At 39.5% G+C, this 20,750-nt stretch overlaps 1 protein-coding gene across 1 annotated transcript; it reads left to right on the forward strand.

Moving 5' to 3' along the window:
- Positions 1-2,844: 2,844 nt before the first annotated feature.
- WEE1 (WEE1 G2 checkpoint kinase) lies at positions 2,845-20,517 on the forward strand. The gene is made up of 11 exons (XM_081153355.1): positions 2,845-3,708; positions 5,094-5,299; positions 6,010-6,073; positions 6,265-6,437; positions 6,928-7,049; positions 11,491-11,637; positions 16,518-16,613; positions 16,710-16,795; positions 17,679-17,849; positions 17,942-18,087; positions 19,197-20,517. The coding sequence occupies exons 1-11, from the start codon at positions 3,148-3,150 to the stop codon at positions 19,348-19,350; spliced, it is 1,926 nt and encodes a 641-aa protein (XP_081009481.1). The 5' UTR covers positions 2,845-3,147; the 3' UTR covers positions 19,351-20,517.
- The last annotated feature ends 233 nt before the right edge of the window (positions 20,518-20,750 follow it).

Genomic DNA, 20,750 nt, shown 5'->3' on the forward strand with positions numbered 1-20,750 from the left:
TTTTAAGGAACACAAGATTTTATTCCATCATTCCTGAAACACTAAGTAGCTTCTAGGGCACTGAGGACACTGCTAGTTGCTGAAACTCTAAAGACAAAACTTGATCTCAGCCCAGGGTGGGAGGGAAGGCAGACAAGTAATCAAAAAGCGTTATAGTCCATGCCAGGTGTGGTGGAAAGTCATGGAATGTCTTTTACCTGGAAGTGGATTAAGTCAAGGAAACTGAGTCTAGTTTTCAACTTTTAAAGAAATTCATCTTTCCCCCAGTCATTCTATACATTTGTTGGGAATTCACCTCTCCTCTCCTGTGTGAGCACCTGGGTGCCAAAAGAACTCTTCCCTTCCCATTCTGAACCCAGGCCCTTTTGAAGGACCTCCCAGTTTAGGGAAGCAGATGGATGGCCAAATCAAGAGTTGAAAAAAACAATAGATATTATAGGTGTTTACCTCCAGGAAGGGGGCTTGGGCTGGGGGCTGAAGGGGTAGGTGGGAGACTTCTATACCATTTTAATTTATATTAAAAAAGATAAACCAATAAATATTTAAGGACTTTATTATCACTAAGAATATACTGAGCACTTAAGCCACATCAGAATACTGCAATAAACAAATAGAAAAGGTCCCTACACTCAAGGGACTTCATTTTCTAGAAGGGGGTAGTAATAAACAACACCCTTTGAGACTGATATAAGCCTGTTAAAGAAATAAAGCTGGGTGTTGTGAAAGAGGGAAGGGGGGAGAGGGGATGTGCGCTTGCATGGATAGCAATAGGAGATAAAGAATTCCTATATGGGAGGGGCTTAGGAGCACCAATCTAGTGGGGAAGAGGTGTCTGTTGGGCTTAAAATTCCCATTTACTTTGGAAGCAAGCAAACTGTTTTTATACACAACTCATATTACAGATTAATAAAGAGAAGTTTTCTAAAGCTATTTTTATTTAACTTCACATGAAATGGGGAAAATGTCAACTATCCATATCAAAAAATAATGTTGAGCAAAAATAAAATTTAAAAATATAAGTAAATAAATAAAACGAGAAGAAAAAAATAATAATAAGGTTGAAGGAATTAGTCAAAGAACCATATATGCATAACTCAGAGATACAGACTGGTGATGGTCAGAAGGAAGGGGGGTAGGGGATGGGTGGAGGTGGGCAAAGGGGAGATGGGTACATCTGTAATAGTGTCAACAATAAAAATTAAGTTAAAAAATTGTATTTGTAATCAGGAGGAGTGAAGAAGCAGCACCAATGGAGGGAGGGTGAGAATGCTTCTTGAAACACACAAAAGGCTAGATTTCTTGTCTTCCAAGAGCTTAAAATTGAATTTGGATTAACATGCAAAAAAGATGGTTTAAACATCAGTTAGCAAATGTTCTGTAGAAATTCACCCTTTACTGCATCTTCAGGGAATTCCCCATGTGCTAAGTATTAAGATGTGTTTCTTTTATTAAAAATCCAGCTTGAGCTTAACCTTTGAAAAGTGTTTGAAGGATATATAGGGCAAAGTGTTAATATTCATAAAGTGCTACAATAAGAAAAACAAACAATAGAAATCATCAATCAAAACAAAACTATATAACAAACTTTAAATACCCACTGATGTCCAAAACTCACGAAGAATGTACTCTTATTTTTCATATGTTTTTATTGATTTTAGAGAGGGAGAGGGAGAAATATTAATGTGAGAATTGAACTGGCGACCTTCCTGTGCACGGGAAGATGCTCAACCAACAGAGCCACACGGGCCAGGGCACGAAAAGTGTCCTCTAACTGCTACTGAGAACGTGTGTGTTTTTCCGGGGGCAATTTGGCGGTTTATGTACTTTGCTCCATTAATTCTCACTTCTAAAACTGTATTCTAAAGAACACACACACACACACACACAGAGCACAGAGGGAAAAAAAAACCACAAGGAGGAACAATATTCACCTTGGGGTTATTTACAACTGAAAAAAATTAAGAAATTTGTACATGCAGCAATAAGGGACGGATTAAGTCACAATTTGAGCACTAGAGGAATTTTTTTCTCCAGCTGCACTTAAGCTGGCGGCGAGCGGGGCCAACCCGTCCTCCCAGCACTCGCCCACGTGCTGGCGGACACACTGCGGCCGGGGCGTGGACGCTCGGTTTCGCGCTGGGGCCAACTGTGGCGATTATGTTTCCTCTGGACACAGAGGGGACCACAGCCTGGGGGGCGCTCACCTTGCTGCAGGCACAGACCACCCTAACCGCCACCCTGGGGTAAAACGGAGCCCAGGGGCCGCCCCTAAATATGGTGTCCTCGCCCTGAGCTCGCGCTTCCGTCTTCTCGCTCGTCGCGGCGTCCGGCCTAAGCAATCGGGGCAAACAGTTGGGAAAAGCCCTGGGCTGGAGGCACTTCCGGCTCGGACCTGGACCCGCGAAGGCGACTGCCCACAGCCACGCCCGCCCCGGGCGGCGCCCGAGGGCTGCAGTGCTGCCCGCTCGCCGGCCCCGCAGGGACCCCGAGGCCTCCCGGGCCCTCGGCCGACTTCAGGCCCGGGAGGGAGCGCCGGTGGCGCGGCGAGGAGGCTCAGGACGGCGCCCACCTCCGCGGAGCAGAGCCCGGCTCCGCCAGACCGTCCCGGAGGCGCCGCCCGCGCTCCCCAGGTCGCCGTCGCGGCGGCGTCCGGCCAAGTTCCCCGCGGCCCCGCTCTCTCATAGGCCCGCCGCCCAGCACCCGCCCCGGCCGGGCCCCGCGCCGACGGGGGCGGAGCCTGCGGGTTCGCGCCAAAATCACGTAGCTAATCCCTCCCCCGCGGGCTGGGTCGCGCCCTTCTTTTTTTTCAAACCCCGGGCTGGGCGGGGATTGGTGGGCCGGGCAGTCACGTGGTTAACGGTCGCGGGAAGCTGCGGAGTCCGAACCCGCGGCTGGACTTGCGGAGACCTCAGCCTCGGCGCTCGGGCCGCCCCACCTCTGCCGGACAGTCCACGTCGTAGCCGCCGCCGCCCCCACGGCCGCCTGCAGCCCCGAACGCCCCGGAGCCGCAGCCCACAGCCACGCAGACCCGCGGCCACCAGACGCGCCCAGTCGCACGTGGCAGACCCGCCCCCTGGGCAGGCGGGCTGTGCCCTGGACTCCGCGAGTCCCGGCTCTCGGGTTCTTCGTCCCGGCCCCCCGGGCGCGATGAGCTTCCTGAGCCGGCAGCAGCCGCCGCCGCCCCGCCGCGCCGGGGCCTCCTGCACCTTGCGGCAGAAGCTGATCTTCTCGCCCTGCAGCGACTGTGAGGAAGAGGAGGAAGAGGAGGAGGGCAGCGGCCATAGCACCGGGGAGGACTCGGCCTTTCAGGAGCCCGACTCGCCGCTGCCGCCCGCGCGGAGCCCCCCCGAGCCCGGGCCCGAGGGCCGCCGCTCGCCCAGCCCGGCCCCCGGGGAGCTGGAGGAGGACATGCTGTTGCGGGGCGCCTCCCCGGGCGCCGACGCGTCCGGCGGCGGGACCGAGGGCGACTCGTGGGAGGAGGAGGGCTTCGGCTCCTCGTCGCCGGTCAAGTCCCCCGCGGCCGCCTACTTCCTGGGCAGCTCGTTCTCGCCGGTGCGCTGCAGCGGCTCGGAGGAGGCGTCCCCGTGCGGTTACGGGGAGCGCGGGGCCGGCGAGGTTCCATGCTCGCCGCTGCGGGACCACCCGGGCACCCCGCCGCACAAGACCTTCCGCAAGCTGCGGCTCTTTGACACGCCGCACACCCCCAAGGTGAGGACGCGGCGGCCCGGGCGCCTTGAGCCCGCGCCGGGCCGGCCTTTTAAAAAGGCAGACGCGCCGTGAGTGGAGCGCGGCGCTGGTCGGGTTCGGTTACATAACCGCCCGGCCGCACCCCCGCTCACTTTCTTGCGCCGCAACAAAAAGTTGGCAGCCTTTCTTTTTGGCCCTGCCCAGAAGTTGTCCGTTAAGATTATATAACTGAACAGTGGGCCTCGTCTGGAACGACTTCATCTTTCAAAGGGGCTGATCGGGGCCGTCCAGGTGGCTCACGATTAAACGGCCGCCGAATGGGGGCTGCCCCGAGCGTGTCAGCGGGAGTGTGGCACCGATAACGTAGTTTGGAAGGATGCTTGGAGCGGTCCTGGCCCCGCCACCTGACACTCCCGAGCACCGCAGCCATATGGTGCCTTTTAAACGCTGGGTTCGGTCCTGTAATTTGGGCGGCGCACGCAAGAGTCGGTTAAAATAATCCTCATGCGCTTATCGTTTCGTGTCATATCGCCTTAAAGGGGAAAGTCTGAGGTAGGGAGGGAGACTGCATAGACTGGGGAGAAGAGACTAGCCTTCCAAGCACAGTCGTAAAGACTTGTAAAACGTCAGGTAGCATTTAAGCCTTTTTCTGGACATATTTATTGGGCAAGCGTTTGTTTACCCCGTTGGGCTTGCAGTGACCAAGTTTGGTCACCTAAGTGTGATGATTCGGAATATCCAACTGTTGAAAACCAGCACTGGGATTGTTGTTTGGACCCTATGCGTTCATATTGTTGATAATCATGAAGTCGGCATTCGACACTTGTTTAAATGGCAAGAAAATATGCCGATAACCACTTCTAGAACTTTAGAACTAACGCAGATTTTAAAACCGACACTTCCCGAAATTAAGACAAGTATCGCATTTGTAAGAATAATATGGGAAATGTAGCTTTTTAAGTAAGGTTCAGTACCTCAGGAAGATGTGTTCTTTTGAGCTTTACTGTTTCATTATTAGCAGACTTGACCCTAGGCAAGATCCCTCTAGAAGTGCGGGGAAAAGCACAGCGGAGGTGGCTTTCAAAACCCTATTTAGATCGGGGGTCGGGGAGAAGGGCTTTTTTGCGGCTCCCCCACTGCTTTTTATTTTTAGATTTCAATTTTTAGAAAGGGTTTGTTAACTTTTGGCCTCTGGAATGTACTTAATTTTAGTATGCATTCATACCTTTAGGGCTCTAGGCCTATTTTACTTGTTGATCTTTTTCAGAAAAGGTGGTTAGTATCCAGCTTCAGAGTCCGAAGTTAACCACCTTATTTTTCTTGAAGTATTGTATTATTTCAAGGCCTGTGTGTTGCTTTGGTCCTATATAGGACTTGGGTCCTAAAATCTTTATTTTTCCTCTCAGAGTTTGCTCTCCAAAGCTCGAGGAATTGATTCCAGCTCTGTTAAACTCCGAAGTGGTTCTCTATTCATGGATACAGAAAAATCAGGAAAAAGAGAATTTGACATTCGACATACTCCTCAAGTGAATATTAATCCTTTTACTCCAGATTCTTTGTTACTTCATTCCTCAGGACAGTGTCGTAGAAGAAAAAGAACATATTGGAATGAGTAAGTTATTATTTAATAGTTTGTCTCCCCCACCACCCAAGATTGGTTTGGTATACTTATTAAAATTTAATTTTTAACTGATTGACCTGGAAACTTATGCTCTGAAATTTTTCTCTCTTACTAGCACCTAATTCTCAGCAGATAGGTGGGAAGTAATCAGCTGTGGAAAAGGAGTGCCATGAAAAAGGAAGGAATAGAAAGTCTAGATAGCTTGTAGGAAATCTGGTGTCAAAAATGAGGCAGGCAGAGGGAGTTGACTTAGGCTTTAATTTTGATGTGCTTGGTAGTGTTGGCAGGGATCACATTTTCATCAGCTGAGCTGTATCTTGTGATTACAAAATTAAATGCTTTTCTGTTTTTATTCATTAAAATTTCATTTCAGCCCTAGCCTATTTGGCTCAGTGGTTAGAGTGTCAGCCTGTGGACTGATGGGTCCCAGGTTCAAATCCGGCCATGGACCTGGGTTGCAGGCACAGCCCAGTTTGGGGCTCATGCAGGAGGCAACCAGTCGATGTGTCTCTGTCACATTGATGTTTCTCCCTCCTTCCCTCCCCCCTTCCACTCTGAAAAGCAATGGAAAAAATATCCTCTGGTGAGGATAAATAAATAAATAAATATTTCATTTCACCATGCACCTATCAGATAGTTTTGGATCTCTAGTTGATGTGTGTTTCAGATATGTTGATGAAAAAATACATAATTTTTTTCAGTTCCTGTGGTGAAGACATGGAAGCCAGTGATTATGAGTTTGAAGATGAAACAAGACCTGCTAAAGTAAATAGCTTTTAATTTTCTTTTTATTGTTTCTGAAATGTGATTTTCTATTTAACAAGTTACCATATATACATACTAAATAAGCAGTAAAACATGATATAATTTTAAAATTTCATACATAGTACTATCTCCATAGCAAAAAATCGTTTTATATCTTTGTATTATGCATATGGATACCCTTTTTATTACAGAGAATTACAATTACTGAAAGCAATATGAAGTCACGGTATACAACAGAATTTCATGAGCTAGAGAAAATTGGCTCTGGAGAATTTGGTTCTGTGTTTAAATGCGTGAAGAGGCTGGATGGATGCATTTATGCCATTAAGCGATCAAAAAAACCATTGGCTGGCTCTGTTGATGAGTATGTATTAAAAATTTTGTCTTTTGATCTTTTGTTCTCTACGGTGTTGCAGACATTAAGGTTTTAGGTGATCAGCATTGAATTTCATTAATTCTCTAACTTTTGAGATGTTATAATGATATAATTGGATCCGTTTCATTTTGCACCATTAGTTCTTATTGGACTGGATAAAATAATATGAATAGTTTGATTTTGGAACCTAACTTAAATTTCTTATTTCTAGTAGCATCCATGAATTCACAGTTAAAGGGAAGTTTTATCTTTTCTGATTTCTAGGTCCAGTAAGGTTCCTTCTTTCTAACTGCCATTCTTTAATGGAAGCCTTTGGAAAAATATGCAGTCTTAACTCCCTCCCTCTTAAGCAAGTTGTTTTTCAGCATAATGATAGATACAGAGGTCAAGTTTCTTTTATGAAGTTTCAGATAAATTAATTCAGTTTAGACTTGAATGAAAATGATTTATCATTCTATTAATCTCAAATTTCTTCTAGGCAGAACGCTTTGAGAGAAGTATATGCTCATGCAGTGCTTGGACAACATTCTCATGTAGTTCGATATTTCTCTGCATGGGCAGAAGATGATCATATGCTCATACAGAATGAGTATTGTAATGGTGAGTAACATAATGGTTCCCTTGTAAATTTGTGAGCTCGAATGAACACTTATTTTCATCTAATGCCTATGTCTCTTTTATCTCTTATAAAATCAAAGGTCAGAGGCCTAACATGAATTTCAAGGGCAAGTAGTGTCTACCTGATGTTAAATAAAGATTGGAAACCCTTCTTCCTCAGTAGTAGAACAGTGCAAATTATTTATATTGCTCAAGTTACTTAAACGGATCTTGAGAGGACACTGGTTTTGCCATACATATTTTGGTATTCCCTGCACCTAGCATAGTGTTTATGGGATATAGTAGTTAATAATATAGGTTCCCTGCATCTAGGCTTCCCTTTCCATTTCATTATATGAACTGCTAAAACTGATGTTGGTTACTTATGACTGTGATTCTCTATTGATCTAAACTCAGCCATTTGTTAAGGCATCATATAATCTTGCCCCCACTCCAATCTGTCAAACCTAGTTTACCACTAGAATCCACTAAGTCCTTTCTATTAAGTAAGTTGTTCCCTAGCTGTGCCTCCCTCCCTCTCTTCCCCCAAAGAAACAAAATAAGCATGTGTAGAGGTTTAACTTTGGACCTCTGTATAGCTTTCAATTTCAGCAAGTCCTTCAGCACCAACTTGGGTTCCTTTTTTGTTAAACCTTTACCACAATTGGTCTCAATTCTGATTCTTATAGACATCTGTTATTAAATATCCAAGTCTTTACATACATATAATGGATTTGTGTTTTTCTTTTTTTTTTAAATTGATTTCAGAGAGAGGGAGAGAGAGGTAGAAACATCAATGATGAGAGAGGATCATTGATTGGCTTCCTCCTGCACTCCCCCTGACGGGGAATTGAACCGTGATCTGGTTCCTGGGTCGATGCTCAACCACTGAGCCACACCTGCCGGGCAGATTTTTATTTCTGTGTATATTCTGTGAATATTAGAATTTGGTGAATATTCGAGGTGATAGCAAAGATTTATTTTTATGTTATGATTTTTGTTGATCCTCATTTTTCCTTAAACAACACCAGGCATCTCATAGCTTGTGAATAAGTGGTATAGTAGTGGATTCAGGTTTTCCATATTTAAAAACTGAATAAAACAAGTAAAAGAGTTATTTCCATACCTCATTTCTCAAATATTAGTTCTCTATACTTGAAAGAACAGAAGTGCTCAGTATATAGTGTTGCTGCTAGTTTGTTTCACAAATCTCTTGAATTGTTTCTGTTCACACTATCAAAATACTTATGTAACTCTCTTCCTATTCTGTTTCTTAACCTTTATTTTTCAGTTACTACATTTAATATAAGTGCAACTCAATCATAAAATCTTTTCTACTCCATATTTGCTAGACACCATCTCCTTTTAGTTTCTTCCTTCCTCTCACCTTTTTGATGTGGCTGGTTGTTTTAAGTATTTCAGTGGTAGTCCAGGGATCACAAATTTGTAACAGCTTAGTAAATACTTGGTTGTATAATTCAAATGATTTTGAGAAAACTCTTGGGCCTGAAGGGTGGGGACAAAGACCTTGTCCTATAATAAAGTTAGATTATAAAAGAATCCTTTGAAACAGTTTATTATTTTGGAGCAGTATAAAAGTTAAAGAATAAAGATCTTTAAAAAATAAGTAGACCTCTGAGACACAGGACTGCTTTTTTGTATGATTGTTTATTTTTCTTGGATGAAAGAAAATAAGACTATTCTGATACATTTGTGAGCTTTTCTTTTGGTTCCCCTTCCACTATTCCTCTCCACTTTTGGAAAGCTTTGAATGTACCAGTAATAAGCCTGCTCTTCAGATCCTTTTCCACAGTTTCATAGGGAAAGGATTCTGTTATCATTCATTTGGTTTTTGGTGCTTTTTTTTTTTCAAATATGTCTTTATTGATTTTCAGAGAAAGGAAGAGAGAGAGATAGAAACATCAATGATGAGTCATTGATCAGTTGCTCCTGCACGCCCCCTGCTGGGAGATCAAGCCCAAGACCTGGGTGGGCATGCTCCCTTACGGGGAATCAAACCTCGATCTCCAGGATCCTAGGTCGATGCTCAACTGCTGAGCCATGCTGGCCTGGACTGCTGAGCCATGCTGGCCCGGCTGTTACCCTTTATTTGTACATGTTGATTAACTGATATCCTTTATCAGTGATTAAGCTTCCTTATTATCTCAGTCTTTTGCATTTGTTAAGCTTTTTGTCTTTAGTGTGGTGAAAGACTGAAATAAGTATTGAAGAATGTTTATGGATAGGGGAAGAGATCCTAAAAGTCAGATGAATGTTTTGCTCTTCTCACCTCTCTTGCCCTTTTGGCAATGAAATAAAAGGAACTGGCTCAGCTATAGTTGCTAGACTCACTAAAAAGCAGCCATATTATTATTATTTTTTTAATAGTTAAAAAAGTGTTTTTATTGACTTTTAGAGAGAGGGGAAGGGAGAGGGAGAGAGAGATAGAAACATCAATGATGAGAGAGTCATTGATCGGCTACCTCCTGCACACCCCCTACTGGGGATCGAGCCCAAAACCCAGGCGTGTGCCCTTGAGCCAAAATCCATGAGCTCTTGGTTCCTGGGTCGACACTCAACCACTGAGCTACACTGCCTGGGCTACCATATTATTTCTTATTGAACTTGATCTAGGACTTCAAGCCTGCTTGTCTGACAGGCTTATTGACCTTTTCCCTTTTAGAGCCCCTTTCCCCCGCAGTTCAAGATTTATATAAGTTAAGTATGGAGAACGCACTTAAGCCTAAGATATCCAGGTGTGTGGTTTACTTTTATTTAAGAAACAAATTTGCCATTTGTTACTCAGTCTTGTTCAAATTGTACAGCCTTCTTTCATTGACCTTTCTGATTTTATTATCCTGGCTTTGATTTTATTATTCCTAACTAAGCTTTAAAAAGATGTGGTGAGCCTAGCCAGAGTTGCTCAACAGTTGGTGCACCAAAAGGTTGCCAGTTTGATTCCTGGTCAGGGCACATAGCTGGGTTGCAGGTTTGATTCCTAGTTGGGAAGTGTAAGAAGGCAACCAATTGATATTTTTCTCTCTAAGCAGGTCCTCAGGTGAAGATTAAAAAAAAAAGAAGTGGTGGGTTTTTTAACGTAACTCATTTCCTCTGAGATAAAGTGTAAACTTACAAAGTTTTAAATAAAACTTACAATGTATAAACTTATAAAAATAGCAAGTTAACTGATTGGTTTGGCTGATTCTATAAAAGCAGGTTTTATTTTCATTCGTAGTAAAGAGTAGTATAAATGAAAACTACCAAGATACTGTTTTTTACCTGTAAAATTCACAGACAGTTGTCAAGAGTGTGGGAAAACGTATTCTCATACATTAATGATGGGAGTATAAATTGGTACAGCCTTCTCTATGGGGACAGTGTGTGTACATGCACACGTAATCGCCCCAGATTCACATAGGCACCTGCTAATACAATTTAAGTACTCGGCATTTTGAAATCAGAAACCGAGTGCACTATTTCTTTTTTTTTGTTTGTTTATTGATTTTAGAGAGAGAGGAAGGGAGACAGAGAGAAACATCGATTTGTTCTTCCACTTATTTATACACTCATTGGTTTGAACCTGCAACTTTGGCATATCAGGACAACACTCTAACCAACTGAGCTACCCAGCCAGGGCCTGTTATTTCTTATTTATTTTTTATTTATGTATGTATGTATTTATTTACTTTAAATATATCTTTATTGATTTCAGAGAGAGGAAGGGAGAGAGTTAGAGAGATGGAAACATCCATGAGAGAGAAACATTGATCAGCTGCCTCCTGCACACCCTCTATTGGGGATTGAGCCTGTAACCAGGCCATGTGCAGAAGATAAACACAGAAATGGCCCTACTGGCTGCAGAAACTTATTTTATATGTAATAAAGTAGTAATACACACACGCTCTGCATGTGTGTTTTATATTGTACATACCCTTTGACCCAGCAATGGGTTTCTAGGAGACACACTGATATGTGTGAAATGACCAATGTACAGAGTTATTCCTTAGACCATAGTACATATAGTAGGAAAGGCTTAGAAATTATTTTAAAATGTCCATCAAACGGGATTGGTTAATACAGTGAAATTTGGTATACACTTTAAAGGGGTAGTGTATTGGTGAAGAACTATCTTCAAGATAATGAAAATATGTTATCATTTATATAAAAAGGAATTGAAAAGAATGCATAAGATGGGGAAAAGAACCAGGTGGGTTGCTGGGGTATATGGATTACAGAGACTTTATATTTGTACTCATGTGAGTGTATTACCTATTGAAAGAATAAACAAAATTTTTATTTCACAAACAGACTGAAGGGAATAGATCCTATAAAATGTCACTTTCTTGGTTAAGTCTATGGTCATTCAGTAAAGATAGAACGAAGAAAAATAAGAAATTTCTGAAAGAAGGGGAAAAAATGGTAATTTTTTGTGTGTGTTTGTTAGGTGGAAGTTTAGCTGACGCCATAAGTATGAACTACAGAAGCATGAGTTACTTTATAGAAGCAGAGTTGAAGGATCTCCTTTTGCAAGTTGGCCGGGGCTTGAAGTATATTCATTCAATGTCTTTGGTTCACATGGATATAAAGCCTAGTAAGTATTACAAATCTTCTGACCTGTGTCCTATAGAATTATAGAGAATTACATCATTAAAACATACATCTTAGTATGTTTTTTCATTGTTAAAAAGACCTTTGGCCTACTTAGTATTGTTTTATGATTTCCATTCATCTCTTGTTACCCCAAAATATTTGATTTAATGAACTCGTTTTTATTAAAAGCTAGAAAAAGTTTGGGGCATCTTGTGCACAATACATAGTCTCTAAGTAGGACTGATCGGAGACTAAGGACCTATGTTTAAAGCCCCTTTTACTAGACTATAGAACCATAATTATAAATTAATTCAACTGCTGCTATCAGTGTTATTAGAATAAAATGAGAAATGTGAAAATGTTTTTGAAAACTTAAGTGCTATACAAATATGGTGGTATTTCTAGTCTGTAAAAAAAAGAAAGTTTTTATTGTATGGCTCAGAAAACAAAATAAAATGTATTATGATAACTTTATAAAAAAGGTTGCAAGTGAATTGGCTGGAGAGTATAGAAATATAGTGGTTTTACTTTTTTCTCTTTACTGTTAGACTATTTTTCAGCTAAACAATTGATTTTTATACATAAATGGCTCCAGTAGACTTGTACTATGGCTCAGAATAACATCAGAGTATTCTTTCAGAGGCTTATGAGATTTCAAAATGAAGGCACAGTGGTACCAATTAAGGTGTAAATTTACATAATCTTAGCTTAAATTGAAACAGTTTTATTAAAGAAACAGTAATAAGTACATTGTAAAATTATTTTAAAATACAAGCCAGACTAAAAAAATTAAATAACCTACTCTTCTTTTATCTTTGGAACTACAGTTAAAATAATGCCAGTGCTGCTAACCGGGTTGTTAGAATAAACTGGGGTATGGAGATGCTTTGAAAACTTAAGTGCTATACAAACATGGTAGTATTTCTAGCCTATAAAACACTATGAAAATGGAGCATGCATTATGATTATCTTGCACTTACAAAGATGTAATTGAATCTTATAACACCTTAATGCTAATCCCTCTCGTTTTATCAGAATAATGCCATAATTTGTACATGCTGTATTACAATTAAAGTCAACTATCTCTACCTTTCCATTTCAGTACATTTTCATCTCATCTAATAGCCAGATAATACTAAAAATATTCCCAGTTTACCTAAATTTTTAAAAAATTTTTTTCAATTACAGTTTGTATTTAATATTATTCTGTATTAGGTTCAAATGTACAGCAAAGTGGTTAGAAAATTATGTACTTTACAGAGTAATCCCCCTGCTGCTTCAAGCACCTACCTGGTCCCGTACATAGTTATCACAGCATTATTGACTATGTTCCCTATTCTGTAATCTACATCTCTGTGATTGTTCTGTAACTACCAATTTGTACTGCCTAATCCCCTCACTTTTTTCACCCAGCCCCCCCTAACCCCCCTTTCTTTTGACAACCGTGTCTGTTCTCTGTATCTATGAGTCTGTTTCTATTTTGTTTATTTATTTTGTTCATTAGATTCTACATATAAGTGAAATCTCACAGTATTTGTCTTTCTCTGTCTGGCTTATTTCACTTAGCATAATACTCTCTAGGTCACAAGTGATAAAAATTCATTCTTTTTCACGCCCAAGTATTCCATTGTGTATTCCAAATCTTGGCTATTGTAAATAATGCTGCAGTGAACATGGGGGTGCATATATTCTTTGGAATTAACGTTCGGGTTTCTTTGGATATATTCCGAGAAGTGGAATCACTAGGTCATAAAGACAATTCCATTTTTAAAATTTTGAGAAACCTCCACACTGTTTTCCACAGTGGTTGCACCAGTCTGCATTCCCATCAACAGTGCATGAGGGTTCCCTTTTCTCCACATCTTCACCAATACTTGTTTGTTGATTTATTGGTGATAGTCATTCTGACAGGTGTGAGGTGGTATCTTATTGTGGCTTTGATTTGCATTTCTCAGATGATTAGTGACACAACTTTTCATGTCTATTGGCCATCTGTACGTCTTCCTTGGAGAATTCTGTTCAGATCATCTCCCCACTTTTTAATTGGGTTTTTTGTTTTTCTGGTGTTAAATTGTCTTTAGTTCTTTATAAACTGAATATTAAACCATTATCAGAGGTATCATTGGCAATATGTTCTCCCATTTAGTAGGCTGTTTTTTCATTTCGTTGATGGTTTCTTTTGCTGTGCAAAAAATTCCTTAGTCTGATATAGTCCCATTTGTTTATTTTTTCTTTTGTTTCCCTTGCCTGAGGAGATATACCAGAAAAAAATATTGCTAAGAGAAATGTTGAAGATCCCACTGCATATGTTTTCTTCTAGGAGTTTTATGGTTTCAAGTCTTACATTTAAGTCTTTAATCTATGTTGAGTTTATTCTTGTGTATGGTGTAAGAAGCTGGTCTGGTCTACTTTTTTGTTGTTGCATGCATCCAATTTTCCCAACACCATTTACTGAATAGACTATGTTTACCCTATTGTATGTTCTTTCATCCTTTGTCAAATATTAATTGACCATATAAGTGTGGGTTTATTTCTGGGGTCTCTATTCTGGTCCATTGATCTATATGTCTGTTTTTATGCCAGTACTATGCTTACTTTTTTTTTTTAATTCCTAAACTTTTTTTTTAGTATGTCTTTATTGATTTCAGAGAGAGGAAGGAGGAGAAAGAGAGAGAAACATCAATGATGAAAGAGTCATTAACTATCATTTACTGGTTGCCTCCTGCACACCCCCTACTGGGGATGGAGCCTGCAACCTAGGCACATGCTCTGACCAGTGATTGAACTGTGAGCTCCTGGACCATAGGTCAATGCTCAACCACTGAGCCACGCGTGCTGGGCAGTACTACTTTTTTTTATTAGTATGGCCTTATAGTTTGATATCAGGTAGTGTGTGACACCTCCACCTTCGTTTTTCTTTCTCAAGATTGTTGAGACTAATTGGGATATTTTGTGGTTTCATATAAATTTTTGGAGTATTTGTTTTAGTTCTGTGAAATATGTCATTGGTATTTTGATAAGAATTGCGTTGAAATTATAGATTGCTTTAGGTAATGTGGACATTTTAATGGTGTTAATTCTTCCTATCCATGAACACAGTAGCTTCCACTTATTTGTATCTTCAGTATCTTAAAACTTTTTGAGTACAGATCTTCTACCTCCTTGGTTAAATTTACTCCTAGGTACCTTATTTTTTTTGGATGCAGTTGTAAATGGGATTGTTTTCTTAGTTCTCTTTCTGATAGTTCATTATTGCTATATAAAAATAAGACCAATTTCTGAATATTAATTTTATTTCCTGCTACTTTACTTACTGTATTTATCAGTTCTAGTAGGTTTTTGGTGCAATCTTTAGGGTTCTGTATATACAGTATCATGTCGTGCAAATATGACAGTTTTACTTCTTCCTTTCCAATTTGGATGCCTTTTCTTTTTAAGAAAGTTTTTTTTTTTTTTTTTTTAAATACATCTTTATTGATTTTAGAGAGAGGAAGGGAGAGGAAGAGAGAGAGAGATAGAAACATTAATGATGAGAGAGTCATTGATAGGCTGCCTCCTGCACACCTCCTACTGGGGAGGGAGCCGGCAACCCAGGCATGTGCCCTGACCGGGAGTCGAACTGTGATGTCCTGGGTCATAGGTTGATGCTCAACTGCTGAGCCACGCCTGCTGGGCGCCTTTTATTTCTTCTTGTCTGATTGCTGTGGCTAGGACTTCCAGTACTATGTTAAATAAGAGTGGTAAAAGGGGACATCCCTGTCTTGTTCTTGATCTTAAGGGAAATTCTTTTTTTCTTTTTTTCTTTTTATTTCTCACCTGAGGATATTTTTTCCACTGCTTTTTCAGAGAGAGTGGAAGGGAGGGAGGGAAAGAGAGAGAAACATCTATATGAGAGAGAGGCACTGATTGGTTGCCTCCTGCACGAGCCCTGACCTGGGCTGGGGATTGAACCTGCAAGCCAGGTACATGCTCTTGACCAGAAATTGAATCCACGACCCTTCAGTGCACGGGCTGATGCTCTTAACAACTGATCCACACCGTCCAGGGCCACAATTTATTTTAATTCTAGAGTATGTGAAGAATTTATCTGTACATTAACAACACACTAAAATATTTCTTTTCAAAAAATATATTTGGACTGATGGCAATAAATGTGAATTAGTAAGGTTTGCTTATACTCATATCAAGTGTCAAACGTAGTAGATCCTTATATTGTAAGTACAAAAGTTGAAAATAATTTTTAAAATTTCAAATTTACAAATACCACCACAAATAAGTTGTCCTGTAAATAAAGCAAAACTGGAAAGATGACTCCAGTGAATATAACATTTATAAATTTGGTATTATATTGATAAAACTATTAAAATGAAATATGCCACTAAAACTTATGTTAATCATGAGCTTACTCAAATTTGAAGATAAAAAAGTGATTGTTTAGCTGAGACAGTGAATCACAAAGCTACATTGGGGTAAGGATGCTGAATGGTCTTACAAACTCAATAGCTACCTGACTCATTCTTTTCACACCAGCCTTGTTGCATTAGATTAAAATTTGTGCTTTGGAAGCATTACAGATTACTATGTTATTGCCATTTGTATTGTTTCAATTAATTAAAACTGCTGAAGATCAATGTGTAGATGTGAAGGGACTAATATAGTGGTTTCTAAGGACCAGTGCTAGGCCAGAAAATATATCCTAGAAAATAAAGCCCCAGTTCCCACCCTGAGACTCTTACTTTCATACTTTCTTGGGTTTGGGATAGAACATATAAGAATCTATATATTTAAAAGCTTTCTGGATGATTCTGATGTATGCCTATTTCTGAACTTTGGTTATACTATTAATTGTTAGTGTGGCTTATATAAATAACTGTTTGACAGGTAATATTTTCATATCTCGAACCTCAATCCCAAATGCTGCCTCTGAAGATGGAGATGAAGATGACTGGATGTCCAACAAAGTTGTCTTTAAAATAGGTAAGAAAGAAAGAAAATCAGATTAGTACTTTAAAATAAATAGAGAGCAGCTGTTGTGTTTCAACTCTTGGCTCTATTTTTTTCCAATACTTCTAGGTGATCTTGGGCATGTAACAAGAATCTCCAGTCCACAAGTTGAAGAGGGTGATAGCCGTTTTCTTGCAAATGAAGTTTTGCAGGAGGTAATTTTTCTTCTTTAATAATGCCATTTGTTTTGCGACACCATTTGATAGAAGAATATAAATGCAGATGTATTAAAATTTTAAGCTAGTAACTAGTAGAATAGTAATACAAAATAGAAAGTCTAAACTATCAGCCTGGTATATTGAATTTAGCAAAAGTCAGCGTAAAGGCAAAGATTTATAATAATTGACATGGTGGAGTTGTGGTAAAGGAAGTTTCCATACACTGCTGGTGGATCTCTAAAATGGCATAGCATTTTTGCAGAGCTAAGTATTGGTATCTTTCAACATTTTAAAATCAAGTACCCTTTCACCCAGAATTTCCATTTCTCAGAGTCTTCTACAGAAATACTGCTATACAGACAAACCAAGAACAATGCAAATAAGTATTCAGAAACACAGGAATGTGGCTCATAGTTAACAGTGCTGTTTCAGAAAGTGATGAAGTATTTCTCAAGAGTGTTGAATGAAAATAGAACAAGTAGGACAAACACATTGTATGATCATTGTTCTTTTTATGTGTATTTGTATCTTACTTGTATATGTTTATTTGTAACTTGTCAATGTATGTATGTTTTGTGTTTTCATATGAATGCCCCTAGAGGGATAGAAGTTTCTTCTGAGAGTTGAATTGGGCTAATGACAGAGGAGGCATTCCCTTTTAGAAATGTTTTTACCACCCCCTCCACCTCAGAGTGTGTATTACTTTGTAATTAGAATAATTTCCCCAAATTTACTTGTTTTCTGAATAGGTCCTAAACTTAAATGTGGCATTGAACATTTTAATTTAGTCCTGTTTCTCACCTAAATCATGTGAAGTATAATCTCATTTTATTTTGACCATTTTAATATTTCCTTAAAAATTTTTTTTTTAATTTTACAGAACTATTCCCATCTACCAAAAGCAGATATTTTTGCCCTTGCTCTCACAGTGGTATGTGCTGCTGGTGCTGAACCTCTTCCCAGAAACGGAGACCAGTGGCATGAAATCAGACAGGGTAGATTACCTCGGATTCCACAAGTGCTTTCCCAAGAATTTACAGAGTTGCTAAAAGTAAGTATTTTATATGTGAAGCACTTTACTGACATGGTTCAACATTTTATTAAATCACATATTTTTACCTTAATTTTACTTTTCTTTTTAAGGTTATGATTCATCCAGATCCAGAGAGAAGACCTTCAGCAATGGCCCTGGTAAAGCATTCAGTATTACTGTCTGCTTCTAGGAAAAGTGCAGATCAGTTACGAATAGAATTGAATGCTGAAAAGTTCAAGAATTCCCTTTTGCAGAAGTAAGTGAGAGTTTTTCTGTTTTGCTTTTACTTTTCTGTGTTCGTTAGTTCACACATTTTAATGAGGTGATTTAGGCTTTCTGTCAGTGAAGGATATAGTGGTTTGGCATGTTATACAGTTTTAAGTTTGGGAATTTCTGCCTTAAATTAGTACTTGACCTACAAATTTGTGTTGTTTCTAAACTTTGAAATTATGGACTTCAAGTTTTTAAAACTAGCATATATTTGCAAGTGGTGATAATACCCCAGCCCCAAATCATAGCAAAAGTTAAGTGAATTTATATTTTCCCCTACTCCAAACTCTCAGCATAAATAAACGTTCCTTGGAACTTTCTGTTGTACGAATTTTTATGAAGTGATGAAATTAATGTCGGTTAGATTAGTAGGTGATTCTCATATTTGGTGTGAATGACCTTTGACATTTCAAAACTGATTAAAATGACAATTCTAATTCATTTGCTTTATTGCTACCGTTTTGATTCTAATCTAATCTAACTTGAAATATGAAAAGGTTTACTTGCCGCTAGTTTGTTAGATATCATTGTTCATACAAATAGGAAGTAGAATTTTCCTTTCATCTCTGTTATGTAAAGATATTTTATAATATTAAGTAGAGTTCTATTTGCAGTTTTTATTAAAACCCGGTCACGCCTGGCCAGTGTTGATCAGTTGGCTGAGCATCATCCCATGCAGCAGGAGGTCACCGGTTAGGGCATGTGCCCGGGTTGCAGCCTCAACCCCCAGTAGGGGGTGTGCAAGGAGGCAGCTAATCAATGGTTCCCTCTTTCTCCCTCTCCCTTCCTCTCTCTGAAATCAGTAAAAACACATTTAAAAAAAACAAAGAAAACCCTGTCATTACTAGCATTTTTATTACTTTGTATCTAAGTGCATATGACATTGTAATTCTGATAACACAAAATAAGATTATTTTATAAATTTAAGTTGAGCAGAAGCTAAAGTTTCATACTGTATTTTTCCTTAGTTGCATGTTAGAGTAATGATGACATGCAAAGATCTCCCAGCTGATAGTATAGTTTGGCCTCTTAGGATCCCTTCCTAGGATTAATACAGTAGGTGAAAAGTATTGTTTTCTATTTTTATGTTTGTAGAGAACTCAAGAAAGCCCAGATGGCAAAAGCTGCAGCTGAGGAAAGAGCACTCTTTACTGACCGGATGGCCACTAGGTCCACCACCCAGAGTAATAGAACATCTCGACTTATTGGAAAGAAAATGAACCGCTCTGTCAGCCTTACCATATACTGAACTACTCATTTCCCACCTCCCCCCAAAAAAATGTGACAAGAGGAAGCTAAGCTAGGTTGAAATCACTGCTAGAATCCAGTTTGCAATTACTTTCTCAAAATCGGTGTCAGTAATTATACTGAAATACTTTTTAGGACTTTTATTTGTGAATTACAGTTAAAAGCTGTATCTTGCCCAGTGCTCTATATCAGGCTTTTGTCTAGTTTATCAGTTTGTCTTCTGTAGCATGTCAGTCACTGTTGGATGTTACATCAGCCTTTCCAGGGTTAACCACTGTGGTGGTGTGCTGCTGATAGTTTGCTGTTGCATTGTGATGAAAGGTACCCTTCCCTGTAGTGACCTGTAAAAAGGACTCAAAGGCTTTATTACTAACATTCTCCCTTCGAAAAAGGGAAATGGTAAGAGAATCAGTTACTACTCAGCCTTCAATGTACCTGTGTGTCAGTCTTATATTTCTTTTTTTTAAATTGTGAAATTATACTTGTATATCCAACTGGGAGCACTTTTAGGCACTGTATGAACCATGGAATAATTCTGTGGAAGTATTGCCTTGTGAATTTGCTGCTATTTTAGTTTTGTCTTTGCTGTAAAATTGTAGCATTAAACAATCATTGTTAATAGGCTTTCTTTTGAAAACAATTATGTGAAATACATAGCTGTTCTTGATGAAAAGCAGCTATTTGCCTTTTCCCCCCTTTGAACTTTGAAGCTAGTGCATTGGAGAAATGCACCCTTTCCCCCCTTTGGAATGCTGTATTATTGTAGTATAATTATTTCTGGTTTTGTAATTTTTCCTGATAATGCCTTTCCCTGACTTTTTAAAAGTGTTTTCTCTCTCTACCCAAGTTTTGTACTTGATTGTATTGTTAGTCTATTTTTAACTGTTTTGCCCAGTTTTCATTATTGGTGTATATAACTAATCTTGGTGATACTGTACATAGCTGTTTGAAATGCCAGAATGACTTCTGACTATTCCAAGCTTTTCATAAAATATATTTTATCTGTGATTAGCCACTTGACTAATGGTACTGGCTAACAGATGTTGGGGGAAAAAAAGAATTTGTTTATTGTTTCCTATTGATTTTGGTTTAAAACATGTTTGCACTTGTCTGTTTGACTTGTGTTTTATTAACATTGATTGGCATATTAAAAGTCACTCTGAGCTTACCTTAATTGTCTAAATCTTTGTGATGCCTATTTTCTGTTATCTCCATTATAGGGAGAGTACTAAAAGCAGAGGACACATTTTTGATAGAATGTGAAACATTGATTATTTAATGTTGAGCTTTAGTCCATATTAGTTACATTTTGGGATTTAAGAAAAATTTACATATCAATCTTGAATTTTTAATTTGTAACTTTAATATTTTATGTCACATTGCATATTATGCTTTTGACCT

This window comes from Miniopterus schreibersii (genome assembly GCF_964146895.1).
Source record: "Miniopterus schreibersii genome assembly, chromosome: 12".
In the NCBI taxonomy this organism is placed as follows: Eukaryota; Metazoa; Chordata; class Mammalia; order Chiroptera; family Miniopteridae; genus Miniopterus; species Miniopterus schreibersii.

Bases quoted from the DNA above. Each gene is read 5' to 3' on its own strand.
- WEE1 (XM_081153355.1), top strand. From the start codon at position 3,148: ATGAGCTTCCTGAGCCGGCAGCAGCCGCCGCCGCCCCGCCGCGCCGGG. The intron at 6,438-6,927 runs GTATGTATTAAA...AATTTCTTCTAG, and splicing joins TTGGCTGGCTCTGTTGATGA to GCAGAACGCTTTGAGAGAAG. The intron at 17,850-17,941 runs GTAAGTATTTTA...TTTCTTTTTAAG, and splicing joins AATTTACAGAGTTGCTAAAA to GTTATGATTCATCCAGATCC.